The 15643-nt window shown below is 43.6% G+C and overlaps 1 protein-coding gene across 4 annotated transcripts in view; it reads left to right on the top strand.

Annotated features, from left to right (window-relative positions):
- Positions 1 to 14944, top strand: part of map7d2b (MAP7 domain containing 2b) — a 24969-nt gene extending 10025 nt beyond the window's left edge. Inside the window, exons 7-18 of one of the 4 annotated variants that reach the window (XM_069706834.1) lie at positions 753 to 842; positions 3427 to 3516; positions 5144 to 5238; positions 6061 to 6134; positions 6320 to 6528; positions 7063 to 7201; positions 7894 to 8074; positions 8532 to 8636; positions 8918 to 8981; positions 10106 to 10250; positions 10794 to 11086; positions 11960 to 14944. In XM_069706834.1, coding sequence (XP_069562935.1) covers positions 753 to 842; positions 3427 to 3516; positions 5144 to 5238; positions 6061 to 6134; positions 6320 to 6528; positions 7063 to 7201; positions 7894 to 8074; positions 8532 to 8636; positions 8918 to 8981; positions 10106 to 10250; positions 10794 to 11082 — 1481 coding nt within the window. In that variant the 3' untranslated portion in view covers positions 11083 to 11086; positions 11960 to 14944. Of the gene's footprint in view, positions 1 to 752; positions 843 to 3426; positions 3517 to 5119; positions 5239 to 6060; positions 6135 to 6319; positions 6529 to 7062; positions 7202 to 7893; positions 8075 to 8531; positions 8637 to 8917; positions 8982 to 10105; positions 10251 to 10793; positions 11087 to 11959 lie in introns of all 4 variants that reach the window. The other 3 variants (XM_069706832.1, XM_069706833.1, XM_069706835.1) reach the window with 3 other exon arrangements.
- The last annotated feature ends 699 nt before the right edge of the window (positions 14945 to 15643 follow it).

The following is a 15643-nucleotide window of genomic DNA, read 5'->3' as shown; positions in this document are numbered from 1 at the left end:
ATATTCCCTGTGATTCATCGTCCCGCCTGACATTTAAACTTCATCAAAACACACAGTAAATATACACAAGTGAACATCCATACATCTACATTTTAAAGTTTCCTTCAACATCAAAATACGGTGCGTTAAAAATCAGCAACTGCTTAAAAGCTAATTCAGCACAATTTCAATGTCAACAAAGAAACAGGCTGAAAACAAAAGAGTCCAAACAGCTGACGTCGTCGTGGTTCACTGGCTCTTTATATTTCTATCGTAGTCGTTTCATAAATGTTCCACGTCACATTTGCAAACACAAAAGCTGAATTTCCCACCGAGCTGATGAAGCGCAGGAGGAGAGAGAAGAGTTTGAACTGGAATCCAATCAGTGATCAGGACGGGAGGTTTTAAAATCCCAGGCTGTCTGGACGAGGAGGACGATACGCTCGTGTGTCGGGTTTGTGTCTCTCCGGCGTTTCGGGACGAACTGTCACGTTTGTCACGTTGTTTTGTGCGACGAGTCAAAGTGACGCCGTCTGCTCTCAGCTGTTCTGGACGTCAGGACACCTGTCAGCGACGCAGGTGTGTTTGTGACACGCGAGTGTGTGTGTGTGTGTGTGTGTGTGTGTGTGTGTGTGTGTGTGTGTGTGTGTGTGTGTGTGTGTGTGTGTGTGTGTGTGTGTGTGTGTGTGTGTGTGTGTGTGTGTGTGTGTGTGTGTGTGTGTGTGACCGTGTAACGCTTTGCTTTCTCCTGCTCTGCCTCACCTGTTGCCCAGGTAACCCTAAGACCCCGCCCTGCCCTGCCATTGGCTCCGCTCAGCCCAATGAGCTTCCTGCCGCTTCCAGTGCCAGCCAATCCCGTAACGGTACAGACCACATGAACTCTGTGTGCCACGCCCATACCACCCCCCATCTCCACCACCTCCACCACCTCCACCCCCGCTGCTGCCGCCGCTGCTGCTGCTGCATCACCTGCAGCCGATCGTCTGTCTGCATGTGTGGACGTCTTTGTGCCGTCACACCGGCTGTGATGTCGTCCTGATGTGTGTGTTAACGGTGTGTGTGTGTGTGTGTGTGTGTGTGTGTGTGTGTGTGTGTGTGTGTGTGTGTGTGTGTGTGTGTGTGTGTGTGTGTGTGTGTGTGTGTGTGTGTGTGCTGGTGAATTCAACGCAGTGTTGGGGAAACTTGCTTGTGAAATCTTGTTTAATCCTTCTTGACTCAATGTGTTTCTGTTTAGAAAAAGCTCTTCTCTTAAAATGAATCTTAAATCACACATCGCAGCGTGTGAACGTCTCCGCGTTGAGACGAAAGTGTCTCTGAGTGACAGATGTTGGGTTTTTTTGTCCAAAAGAAATCTGGATTTCCAGCATTCAAGTTGGACAACGTGGAGCTAAAACATAGAACCAGACTGTTAAAGAAATACAGGTTTTTGCTGCATTGCTCTCCCATCTGGTTCATTAAATGTAACATGAATTTTATTTCTACTCACAAGCATCTTGGCCGAGCCAAAAAAATCTCAACTTGAATCTGCAGGTGTTTTGCAGAAGCACGAACAACCCTTTCCTGTTTAGCTTTGACCAACACGACCTTTTACTCCAACTCTGATATTTCCCAGAGCGCCGTGATGTTCAAACGTGTCAACCAGACACTTTTATGATTACATTTTTTTTTAAATTCACTCCAAAGGGGAAGAAACGCCGCGTTCTGCTCGGTGACCTTCTCAAAATGGAGGCGGCGCCGGGTTAGAAAGGGTTAAAGTCAAGCAAACGTGTGACCTCCAACACTGACTGTCTCCTTCGTCTGTATTTGTGTTTGTGCGTTTGTAACAAAGGTGAAGACACACGGCTGCTGCGCCCATTTTCATCAACAGTTGACATGTCATCTTACCTTCTGCTCTTTGGCTGATGAGTGTTTGTTCATGAACAACCACACACACACTCTCCCCCACCCCACCACCACCCCCAGCCCCACCCTCACCCTTATCACAACAAAGGGCTGCTCCACTTCCCGTCTTCCTGGCCGATGGCCCTGTTTAGCGACGCATACATTTCATTCACAGCAGGGAGCCCAGCCTATAAAACACCCTGCTCCTACACACACACACACACACACACACACACACACACACACACACACACACACACACACACACACACACACACACACACACACACACACACACACACACACACACACACACACACACATACCAGACATTCCCCCTGTAGCTATCTGTGAAACCCTTTCGACCCCACCTTCCCTCAGACAGACACCACCAGCACACATTTCCAATCATTACTGGTTCATACTGCAGCTCCACCCTGTTTTTTTTTCCACCACTGCTGAACTGCTGCTGCGCTTTGGCACAAAAACATCCAAGAATGTCCAAAAAAATTACACTTTTTATTTTATTTTGAAGCTAGATAATCCATTTTTTTATTGAAACAGGACTACTGTGTTGTAATATCACGTTATTTTCTCCACCCGACTGCGGTATGAACGCAGGACGGATGTTCAGCAGACCGTTTTCCTGTTGATCAATAAGTTCTGTCCCACTAAAATCAACTCAATGAAAATAAATGTGTATGTTCAGGTCACATTTAGTTTGGCAATAGTCATAATTTTAAAGCACTTTTTCAAACATGGTTACAAAACAATTTAAAGTAAAAATAATAAGGCAACACGAAGAATTAACAAACACCAAACAATTAAAATGCTTTAAGAAATGAACTTTTTCAGACTAAAACACTGATGAGTAATTATAAAGTTACATTTTTGTATTAATTGTGTACATTTATGATAAATCCTGTATTGATTAGCTTGTCAGGCAGGTTGTTTTTGTGTGATGAATAGATTATAACTAAATGAAGTTGACACAACGTTTACATGAGCTCATTAAGTTATTTCTGAAATTAGAATAAGTGTAAACAAATAAACAGATTTAAACGACATTGTTCATGTTGAGGTTTGAGAAGTAAAAACCAAAAAGCTCTCAGGTCTTTTGTAAAACCTCTTTAAGTACATTTCGAAGCTGCACGAGCACAAACTGAACGTTAAAGTCCTCTTCATCCCTCCCGATGTGATCGCGGTGCCTTCAGGTGCCGTCCGACACGCGTACGTCTCGGGTGGGCGCGGCTGCTTCTCTGTCATCCTCCTCCATGTCGCGATGAAGCAGTTGGCAGACAACCTCTCCGTTCTGCCGCTTCACCGCTGTCTTACATCACCAAGGTTAATTCATGCAGCGACCTCATCGATCGGCAGCATTATTTCCTGCGTGAGCCGGCGGTTTGGTGTTTTTGTCGTGTGTTTTGGGATCAGGAACGTTTATTGAACCTACTTTTACGTCATCAGTGCAGCCGCAGCAGCGCGAGTCACTGGTTTGATTCACTGTGTGTGTCTGTGTAAGTGATGCACTTCTGTTTTGTTTTTTGTTGTTGTTTTTTTAATCAGTTGTTGACTTCCTGTCTCCGCCCACGATGGATCAGCCAATCAACAAACAGCTGTCCAACTCCTCAGCCGCCCTGGACTCACCGGAGAGAGGTGAGACGCTGCTCAACATCTGACTCAGGAAGGTTTTCTGAAACTTAAGATAAAAAAAAAAAAGTGAAGCGACACTTCAGCATGAAATCAAACTCATTTCTGCTAAAGTGGTTCAATCAAAACGGAAATGCCAAGTCGATCTGATCTGAAAGGAGCTGCAGAGTATTTAAACCAGACAGGTTGGTGAATTAAATCGGAGAAAATCAACTTATAATCATGAACAGCCGCCACAAAAACAAGGTCCTGGATCAAATCTACTGTCCGGCTCAGGTTTTTGTGTGTACTTAAATATTAAATTAAGTTTTTATGCCTTCCCAGATAGAGTCCTGATGCTTTATGAGTGATAATGTTGTTGTTGTTTTCTCCTGTCCTTTAAGAAGATTTAACTGAAGCTCAGTTCTTAAAGGAGAATATTAAGTGAAAGTAAAAAAAATCTGAGACAGAATTTGCATTTCTGAATGGAAGATTTGATAAAAAGACAATATTTAAAAAGTGTTATAATAAAAGGAACAGATAAAAACAATGAAATAAGATAAATGACAAGAATGTCATCATAGATAAAACATAAGACCTCCTTTCCATTCAAAAAATATAATATATATAAAAATGTATTATATAATAATGGAGAGAAAAGTATTCTGCATAAGGTTTGATGGTAGGTATTTAAATTAATCCTGAACACTGGAGGGAAAAGCTAGAAGTCAAAGAAAGACGGGACGACATATCATTTAAAAATGGGGACAACGGTGTACCTTTTCATACGGTCCCTCCGCGGAGACATTAATCGTGCTGCATCGGGTCGTAAACATGCAAACGGCCACAAATAAAAGATGGAAAAAAGGAGCTAAAAAAAGGAAGTACAAACCTCGCTCACCTTCACACAGCTCACCAATGAGTGTGTGTGTGTGTGTGTGTGTGGTGGGGGGGAGGGGAGGGGAGGAGGGGAGGGGGAAGGCGGCTTCTCTATCCAACCATCATGCATGCATTTCAGAGAGACTATAAATCCTGTTTAAGGCTTTAATAACCTCCAGGAAGAGGAAAGGACAGATTATTTGTAGCCTGAGAGACGAAACTGAGGGCAAACAAAGCCCTCGATCACTGCTGCTCTCCTCAAGGCAAAAATAAAGGATGACTCAGACGAGTGTGTTCACGCTTTTACATTTTTAATGTATTTATTTTAATATTCTGATTGAAGTTCCTTGTTTTCTGTGTGACAATCTGCATTATTCAGCTGTTATCAGAACAAACTGTGACTCCTTGCAGATTTATTGTACATTTGATTTCTGAAGATATTACTTTTAGGACACAAAAACACACAAAATGCCATTTAGATCAAAAATATTTCACGTCATACAGATTTTTCTTGATTTGTTTGTTGTAAATATCAGAAGATTAAAATATTTTGCCTTCATTTGTCTTCTTAACTGATGTGAATCTCTGATTTTCCTCGGTCTGTGTCATCGTCATGGTGTGTGCACATCTCTTTATGTTATCTGTGTGTGTGTGTGTGTGTGTGTGTGTGTGTGTGTGTGTGTGTGTGTGTGTGTGTGTGTGTGTGTGTGTGTGTGTGTGTGTGTGTGTGTGTTGGTCTGTGACCCATCAGTGTCTTTTGTGTCCCAACGAACAGTGTCCCCCAGCAACCACAGACCGCACAGGAGTTCCTCCAACCGCAGGAGCATCGCTGGACTTTCAGAGGACACGTCCAAAGCCAAAACACCCACGGTCAGCCTTCACACACACACACACACACACATTTATATAAGACAAATCACTTCATCATAAGTGAGGTGTTCAGAACTAAAAGGTCACATTAGCAAGTGCTGTTTGTTGTTGTAATCTCATTAATATGTAAATGAAGGCACACACACACACACACACACACACACACACACACACACACACACACACACACACACACACACACACACACACACACACACACACACACACACACACACACACACACATAGGATTTAAAGGTCCTGTGTGTAAATTAATGTAAATATCTCAGTAGGTGATTAACTTTCTGCTTCTGTCACCAACACGTGATGTTGTCAGTGTTGTTCCTTCAAAATAAGGCGACATTTTCACACATTTAGTTTCTGCTTTTCTTCACGAGAGGATATTTTTGTAAAAAAATAAAATAATTTTAATTTAAATTAAAAATTTAAAAAATTCAGGAAGTAAAGCAGCTCTGATGCTTAATTTTCATTAGTTCATGAATATATTTGTTATTCTGCTGACTAGACAGGAAGGAGTCAATCAAGTCAACAACAGGAAGAAGATTTTGCTGTCATGTCTGAGTGTCTTACAGCCGTCGTATTCGTATTTAAGAATTCATGTGGTGAGACGATGATGTCATCATGAAGCTGCAGCGAGCTTGTTGGAGGAGACGGCATGACTCATCCTCTGTGATGCGTCTCCACAACACAACAAAAAAACAAAAAGAAGGATTTTATAAAATGTTTGATGTCGTATTCCTTTTGTTTATTGTTTGTGTTTGTTTTATGTCATTTCTAATATTCTTTGAAATATGACTTTCAGGGGGAGACACCGAACACACAGGCCCGTAGTTCTTCCTTCAGGGCCAACAGCAAGGGCCCCGCCACACCGAAACGGTACGCGCACACACACACACACACACACACACACACACACACACACACACACACACACACACACACACACACACACACACACACACACACACACACACACACACACACACACACACACACACACACACACACTGGCTTGCCGTCCGGGTGTCTTGATCCGGGTTGTGTTGTGTTTTTGTCTTCAGGGTGAGGTCAAACAGGAGTCGCGCCCAGTCCCCCTGCTCCCCCGGACAGTACCCCTCCTCCCCGCACCGCCAGAGGGCCACCACCCCCGGCACCGACGACAGGGGTCACCCCGAGGTCAAAGGTCACAGCACCCTGGAGAAGAAATCCAGCAAGTCTGAGATCTCAGAGAAGAAGATCCCCAAATCTACCAGCAGAGAGCTGAACGCAGGTAAACACACCTGTACGACCTCCATATAGAAAACTGCTTCCTGCTCTGAACCTCATCAACAACCAGCTCGACGGATCGGAGACAAATTATTGATTTTTGTCACCCAGCAGTAACTGCTGCCCTCTTACTTCATGAACTGACGCTCTGTTTCTAATCATTGTTCTTGCTCCTACAAAGAGCTCGTAACGCCTCTTTTTTAATTTATTTGGTGTCAAAGTGATTTTATTTTGTAATTTTCTCGTGATGAGAAACAGAGACAGGAAGTCACAGATCAGAAGGAGCGTCTTTAGAGGAAGAGTGAAGAAGAAGAAACGCAGCTTTCCCTCGCTGCCAAAAGATTTTCCACTCGTGTTAAGTGCTTCCTACTCAGCCATCTTTGTCCCTCTCCACCCCCCCCCCCCACACACACACACACTTCCTCCACACACACACACACACACACACACACACACACACACACACACACACACACACACACACACACACACACACACACACACACACACACACACACACACACACACACACACACAGAGTCTCCGAGCACTCCCACCGGCAGGAGTGTCGGCGGGACGACGGATGCCGAGGAGGCGTCCCGTCTGCTGGCGGAGAGACGCCGTCTGGCCCGAATACAGAAGGAGCAGGAGGAGAAGCAGCGGCAGGAGGACGAGAGGTGACTTATTCCACAGAGGTTTTTAATACGGAGCTTTTCAATAAGTTATATGCAAAAAAAAGAACATTTGAAATAAGTATTTATCAGGATGGAATTGTTTCCGTGACGTTTATCTTGTTCTAGAAAGTCAGACTAGAAGGAACTCTGGGTAAAAACATGAGCTGTGGTAACACACAGACTGTTTTCTATTTAAATAAATGGTATATTTCAGTTGTTCACAATGAAAAAACACAATCGGTCTTCTAATAAATATGGATTCGACGTAATTTCGCCCAATATTGTCCACAGTCGTAATTAATAGAGGTCCAAAACATTGTCCTGTTTTATGTGTGGACTCAGCTGTTTTACGGGCTGATGGATATTCTAAAAATAATTTAGACTGAATCCAAACTGACTTTGTGATTTCAAACAAATCAATATGCATTAAGGAGCCTAAAAAAGGCCGTGCAGCTTTAATTCACATCCTCTCTCACCTCTTTTTAATGGAATCATATATTTACTCCCTCCTGGACGTTTTAGCTTTTCTATATTTGGTTCCTTTAATTTGCTTCGTAATAAATATCTTTAATTTGTCTAAAACAAAAACAAAAAACCTCATTTTCAATGATACGTGTGTGTGTGTGTGTGTGTGTGTGTGTGTGTGTGTGTGTGTGTGTGTGTGTGTGTGTGTGTGTGTGTGTGTGTTGCTTCAGGCTGAGGGCCGAGGAGGAGCAGAGGAGGCAGCAGGAGGCGAGAGAGCGACAGGAGAGAGCAGCGCTGCAGGCCGAGGAGGAGCGAGTGAGACGGGAGGAGGAGAGGAGGTGCAAGGAGGAGGAGGAGAGACGACAGAAGGAGCAGAGGTGGAAGGACATGCAGGACCAGCTGGACAGAGAGGTCACATGTCTCATTGTTTCATGTGACGTTGCAGTTTTGTTTTCGTTCAAAAGCTTTTAAAAATCGTTTATCGAGTTAATAATATTTACAATTCGTCTGAAGGGAACTTTAATTAATAACAGAAAGATAACGAGGACGAACGAAAACATTCCAGCAAACAGCCAAACGCAACACGCTGCTGCACCGCGGTTCTTTCCACATTCCCACATTGTTTTATTTATCTACATCTGTAAAGTCATCAAGAGTCCAACAAAAAAATCATTTTCATCTGGATTTCCTCGTCAAATGTTGTAATTCTTCAAAGACCCACGAAAAGTAAAGTTGGTTAATCAGTGAAATGAGACCAAGCGAAAACAATAAGGAGTTTAGCATCAGCAACATTAATATCACCATAAATACACATAATATAATCACAGCGAGCAAACAGAATGATATTAGTTATATAACCGTGTTTCAGAGGGAGGAGGCGTTCCTGCGAGCTCAGAGGGAGGCGGAGAGGAAGAGGCAGCAGAGGGAGCTGCTGCACATCCAGGAGGAGCAGGAGAGGCAGCAGAGGAAGAAGGTAGACACACAACACATCAACACATCAGGTTCACAGCCTCACACCAACAGGAAACAGCCAGCTCTTCATCAAACAACACCATCTTCCTCATTCAGCACTTTTGGGATATTTCTTCTTTTTTTTTTTTTTGCTGTCATGAACAGAAATGGAAATTTCCTGGCAACACAGCAATAAACTCCCCGCGTGGGTGAAGAAGATCATGTCATGTGATCAAAAGCTCCACACAAAGGTTGCTGAATAAACCGTGATGTAGTGAGATTTATTTATCTCTGTTTTAACAGAGAATCGAAGAGATTATGAAGAGAACAAGGAAAAGTGAAGTGGAGGCTCCGTCTGCAGCTTCAGGTAACACACACACACACACACACACACAGACAGACACACACACACACACACACACACACACACACACACACGCACACACACACACACACACACACACACACACACACACACACACACACACACACACACACACACACACACACACACACACACACACACACACACACACACACACACACACACACACACACACACACACACACACACACACACACACACACCACAGACGATATGAAACTGCTCTCATCTCCCCAGTGACTTCACTTTTTCTGTACCAGCTCACTTTAATCTCTTTCATTTCCGTCGTCCTCTCACTCGTTTCGCTTCGGACTCCCTTACGGTTTATTTTACTTCCATAAAGTTCTTTTGTTTGGACCCGAAACTTTCTCAGAGCTCATTTTATCTCGTTCCTCCAGCGTAATTATTTCCCTCTATGAAATTGGATGTGAGCGGCGTCAGCTGCAGTGTGACTCAGCAGGGCGAGGCAGGCGGGGGAACAGCGCCTCCTGCTGGCCGAGCGGCTGAAACACCGACACCGAGAATACCGCAGCGCTCGTTGAACTCTCTGACTCCAAACCTGCTGACATGACGGCTGGTTTATCAGCTCAGGTGGACACAGAGGAGATGAACCACACTGAGCTACAAAACCTGACAGATAAACTCTTTAGAAAGGAATATTTTTACAATATATGTATTTTATTTCCTAATAATTTAACTCCCCATTCTCCACCTCCTGTCAAAAACATCTAATTGATGCTTGATAACTTCCCAAGTAAACATCTCAGAGTCATGTGTGGTGGCTTAAACCAAAGAAGACACTTCTACTATGAAATGTATGATTATAAATTACTAATTAAATTATCCAGTGAAAATATATTTATTCATTCACAGTTGCCAAATAATGTGTTTAACTTTTTGTTTTCAGTAAATAAAACCTTGCTGTGATATTTTTGGGTATTTTCAGGCTGAATCGGATCTCTAACACCTCTGATATTATGCTGACCAAAGACTTCCACGTGTGTTTCTGATGACGTGTGTGTGTGTGTGTGTGTGTGTGTGTGTGTGTGTGTGTGTGTGTGTGTGTGTGTGTGTGTGTGTGTGTGTGTGTGTGTGTGTGTCCACAGCGTCTGAGATGAGAGCCGAAGGTGCCGTCAGCCTGGAGGAAGACGCTGCGACTCCTGCCGAGGCCCCCGTCATCATGCTGGGGCCTCTGGAGAATAAGAGCTTCGTGGACGAGCTGTCTGACGGAGTCCAGTCGATGGACGTCAGGTAGGTCGGCCCAACGCACCAACACACTCCTCCTCCTTGCAGTCGACGAGCTTCGACTGCAGGTAACTTCCCTCGTAACAATCGTGTCGTCTCTCATCTCACTGTCGTCGTCTGCTCGTTTATCTTCAGGGAAAACTGTCAAACTAAAATGTGTCTGCTCACAACTAAATGATCATTTACATCATCAGTTCAACTGCAGACTTTTTCTGGATTTCTGGACTCGTTTGATCTAAAAGTATTTTTAAAATGCTCCTAAATCCAAACTGATGTTTTGAAATTAGTTGCTTGTCTGAAAACAAAACCGTCGAATCACCTCGTCGGTATTACTGCTTGGAAAATAATTGTTATATTGATTGAATGTGAGAAGACCTGTTATTGATTAACTCGTCATTTTCCTTGTCATTCACCTCGATGTGGTGTTGCAGCACGTGTCCACAAGATGTCTGTCAAGTGACCAAATGTTGGTCGTAAAATACCGACGCGTCTTTTTGAGAAGTGCTAATGAGTGAATTATTGTGTCTCTGTCATCATTGTTCCTTTAAGCTCTCCATCTGTCTCCATCAGTCCAGTGTCCAGGGACGAGCCGGCGAGCGTCCACGAGTTCTCGCCGGTCACCGAGGGAACGGACGGCTGTCCCCTGGAGCACCTGATGGACCTGGACGCCATCCGAGGGCAGCGGCAGGGCGCAGACACGCCCCCGTACCCCAAGATGCAGGCCGGCAGCGGGGTCGGAGACCTCAACAAGAACCTGCTGATTCAGGCGTACAGCGCCGCCTCCGAGTCCTCCCAGCTCATCCCCAGTGTCGGCCTGAACAAGCTGGACGTCCAGTAGCCAGGTGGAGACGCACACAAACACATGAAGTGATTTAAAGGTCCCCATGTAGGACGGGTTCCCACAGGTCCTGGAAGTTCTGGAATATCTGCAATCGTACGAAGTCTCTTCCAGACATTAAAGTCAGGAGATTTGATCATTTCCTGGAACATCATGGAGTTTATTTTATATTTGAGTTTCCATTTATCAAACTGTAATATCCTCCCTGCAGTATTTTTCTATCTGGTGTCACTCAACTTGTTTCCTGAGGGATTTTTTTTTAATTATCTCGTCAACAAATCACTTCAGTCAACTTTTTCACTGCAGCTGCTAACGAAGGTAAAACATGCAGGAAAATCAACATTTCAGGAGCTTCGGATCAAAAACGCCGACTCCAAAGAAAAGCTGGATGTTAAAGTTTAGTGAAACTACTATTGATGTGTTACCATGTGGGCGAGGGAGACGTTCACATGCTGCCTGCATCGCTGCTCTGCTGCAGCCCGGCGGAGGAGGAGCTGCAGGACGTTCACTCACTTTGTTCCACTTAAGAAGAAATATTTTGATCAGTTTATTTTGTGCTGAAAACGCCTGTGAAGTCGTAAATAAAGCTCACAAACTGCTGGGAATAAAATAATGTGGCTGGATTTTGTCTGATCAGCACAAAATAGACTTTATTTGAGGTCATTAAATTCAACTTTTTAACTCAGAGAAAAGTCAGATAGTTTCTCATTTAACTTGCAGTGGGAGCTGTGTAGAAATCACGCATTCAAAACTTTACTCATAGTTAAAGGTTTTAGCAGAAATATATAGTTGAACTAATTAAAAAATAACTATTATGCAAAAAAGATGCTGTAACATTTGCAAAAGTTTTAAATTGTTTCCTCTTTCTCTCTTTTAGGACATTTTTCAGGAGCTGGAAGGTAAAAACAGGAGCCAGGAGAAACACACCAAGAAATCATCACCTCCCTCTGCTGCAACAACAACAACAACAACAATAACAATCATCACGTCCACAAGGAACGACTGCTGAACACCCGACTTCTCATCCGTATTACGAACCACAGACACGGCTGTTAAGCTTTCGGCCACATTTGGAGGCCGTGCAGACGGGCAATTTGGACTCAGAGGAAACGATCATGTAAATAATGTGACGTATATTTATGACGTGATTATGTTCCAGAGAAAGAACCGGCGCAATCGGCTTTCTTGCATGTTTGTCGTACAGAAACTTAAGTTTAGGATTGTAAAGCGACTCGAAAAACTCAAGCTCACGGTCAGATTTAATCATCTGAGACTCCAACTTTCTTCTTCATGCTACGAGACTTGCAGGCATGAGTTGTTAAGAAATACACACATTAACCTCCTTCCTCTGCACAGACCGGCAGCGATCTCTTTACCAGCTTCTTCCAGCGCGTCCCCTCCACACTTGTACTCTCGCTGAAGCCAGTCTTGCCCGGCTGCATCGCCCCCCCCCCCTCTCTCCTCCCCCTTCCCCTCCTCCCACCCATTAAAAACCCATCACTCGTCTGCGGCCCGCTTTAACCTCTCCCTCCTGCTCTGTAAAAACTCTGTAAATAGATGGGTGGTGGAGTCTATTGAAGGGGACGGGGAGCCGCTCCGTAGCAGCTGACCCGGAGGAGCGCTTGTTTCGTCCCGTGTAGCAGCGTCGGTGAGGACTAGAGCTAGTTGAGCTGTTTAATGGTCGTAGGTGTGCGTGGGGAGTCTCTCTCTCTTCCTGTGTGTTTATCCCGCCGTGGACGTTCCCTCCTGCTGACGGCGACTCTTCACTCGTATCAAACACAGTCTGCTGTAGATTTCCTGGAGGAACCGTCAAAACCACCGATATTATGAGCCCGCTGTAACACGTAGCCTACAAGCTTTGGTTTCTCTGCTGCTCGTCACGCGTCCGATGGACGTTTGTGGACCGGTGACAGTCCACGGCAGGAAGTGAATATAACCTGGGAGGGGACAGAAGAAAAAAAAAAAAAGCAAAATGTCCTGTATTTTTATCTGCAGGTCGGGAAAATGTTGACACAGTGTGTTGTGTATTTGTCTGGCACTGACTGTAACCACGCAAGCTGCAGTTTATAGTGTGCACTTACAGTAGTTGTGTGTTTCACTGCTCTGAAGATGCTTACCCCCATCCTCCCCCCACCACCCCACACCGACTAAAATATACCTCACCGATTGAGAACCGACTCTGGTGTTAAACAGCGTTCACCACCTCGCAGCTCATCACCTCCGAGGCCTTAAACCTCCGTGCAGTCAACAGCTTCGCCCTCCAGCATGCGTGCACTTTTCCACTAAAAGAAAACTTAGAACAAACAAGAACTACAAATTTCTTTGCTTTTCAGCTGCACCCTCAAAAAGGCAGATCAGAAGGACGTGAAGGCAGACACGTGAAAGCACAGTTCAAAACCACCCTTTGCCCCGGAGCCTCGGACCCTCACGGGCCCCCCGAAGCCCCGGGTTCACTGTGTGGATGATCAGGACCAAAACCAGGATTTCTAAAAGTACTAAGGTAACAAGTTCACATCCAGCAGAACCCCGCCCCCCAACCTATAAAAGATTTAACCAACAATCTTTTGCACATTTTAGGGAAAGTTTCCTTATATTTATTCTACTTTTCATTGCATCGTCTGCTGACCGATATTTCATTCAGGTGGAGAACACTAGAAGCCTTAAGTTACTTTGAGCAGCCACCAACCAAACTCTGTACAAATTTCTGAGCATTTAAGGGGAAAAAAAACAAAACTGCTGAATTCCCCTTTAAAAAGTAAACGTGTAATATGGATTAACAAATTACATTTTATTCATTTTATATAACTGCTCTGTTATATTTTGGGGATAATTTCTCTCCCTATATTATGGTCTGGTGTCGAGTATGTTAATGTTAGATTTTTCTTTTGCCTATAAACAGTCTAAAACCAAATGTTAGAGTCAGTCTTTAAAATCCGAACATAAACACTTGGTTTTTTATTCAACAGTTCAACCTTCCTTCAAAATCTAGTTTTGGGTCTTAATAGTGGAAAAAACAGTGTAATTCTAGTTTTTAAATGTATTTTTAAAAACGTTTAGCCTTAAAAAACAAACAAACGTGTGTGTTTAATTCTCTTCATGCCATCGTAAACCTTCCAGATCTCCTGAAATACTGCTGAGCTCATCACCAGTCACGCGTTCTTTATTTACGTTTATACTGTGATCGGCCTTTTTGTATTCTTATATTGATCTTGTTTAGTTTCGAAGGATATCATGTCCCAAAGCACAGAAAGATGCTGGTGTGGATCCAAGTTCTTGAGAGAGTTTCCTGTTGTGGAAAAGGGGCCCCTGCTGCCCCCCTCGGGGGGCCACACTGAGGGCAGGAAGCTTTTAACCCGTCACCGCTGCGACCACCAGCGTGCTGTTGTTGTTTTTTTGTTTTTTGTTTTTCACGCTCCCCCGTCGCCTCGTCAGCTCATCGTTCCTCCAGATTTCTGCTGAACAACTCCATGTGAGAGGGTCTCCTGGGTCCCCTTGTATATGAAGTAAAAAAATAAAGGACATAATGTTTATCCTAATATAACGTAAACTCTGTGACACTGCAGCTTGGTGGAATATATCATTGTAGATGTGGTGCATGGATAACTGCTGAAAAAGAACAATAAACTTCATCGAGCCATTCGAGTCACTGAGCTGGATAATAAACAAAAGGACGTCGATGGAAAACAGACTCTTTAAAGATCCAGAGTCTGTGAGAGGTTCGGTCTCTGACTTTCATAACAAGTGACGTATGAGATGACAGATCTAGTATAGCGCTTAACGCGGCCACTTTTATTTATCACGATAGCTCACTGTGTGTTGACTTTATGCTGCTCTGAAAATTAAAACTGATCTGCAAAAAAAACCGGCCAATCATGATTTATTATCGCCTTGAAACTCAGCAGATGTTTTACACCGATGTCAACAAAATGAAACATCCTTGTTTTAGCCTTCAGACCTTCAAAATAAAACTGATTTTGAGTAAAAGACAAAAAAAAAAAAAGATGTACCATTTATGTCAGACAACAGTTGACACAAATTAGTTGGAGGTAGTGGGAGAAATGGGGTTTAATGGGAGTTCAGAAGGTTTAAGATTAAAATCAGCTTTTTTTGGCGACTTTAACATCTTCAAAAACTCATGAAAGTTGGTGCCTGACGCATCTGCAAAGTTACGTGAGGTTTGGAGCATCGTTTGATCTTAAACATCAACTTCCTGTGAACCATCAAACTTAGCCGCATCGCCCTGGTTATACACTATATACACTATACACACTATATACACTATACACACTATATACACTATACACACTATACACACTATATACACTATATACACACTATATACACTATACACTATATACACTATACACACTATACACACTATATACACACTATATACACTATATACACACTATATACACTATATACACACTATATACACTATACACTATAATGACTTCGGGTCACTTTTTGGAGTACGACCTTTTCCTGAACATATGACCTGAGGTGGGGATCGAACCCGGTTACTTCTCACTGAGGGAACTGCTCTAAGCACTGCACCACT

The sequence above is a fragment of the Brachyistius frenatus genome, unplaced genomic scaffold (genome assembly GCF_029030835.1).
Source record: "Brachyistius frenatus isolate BFR_SWC_R1_liver_20210118 unplaced genomic scaffold, ASM2903083v1 Contig_65, whole genome shotgun sequence".
Classification (NCBI taxonomy): Eukaryota; Metazoa; Chordata; class Actinopteri; family Embiotocidae; genus Brachyistius; species Brachyistius frenatus.
The sequence above is the reverse complement of the archived record's forward strand: the minus strand, read 5'-3'. Positions and strand labels throughout refer to the sequence as shown.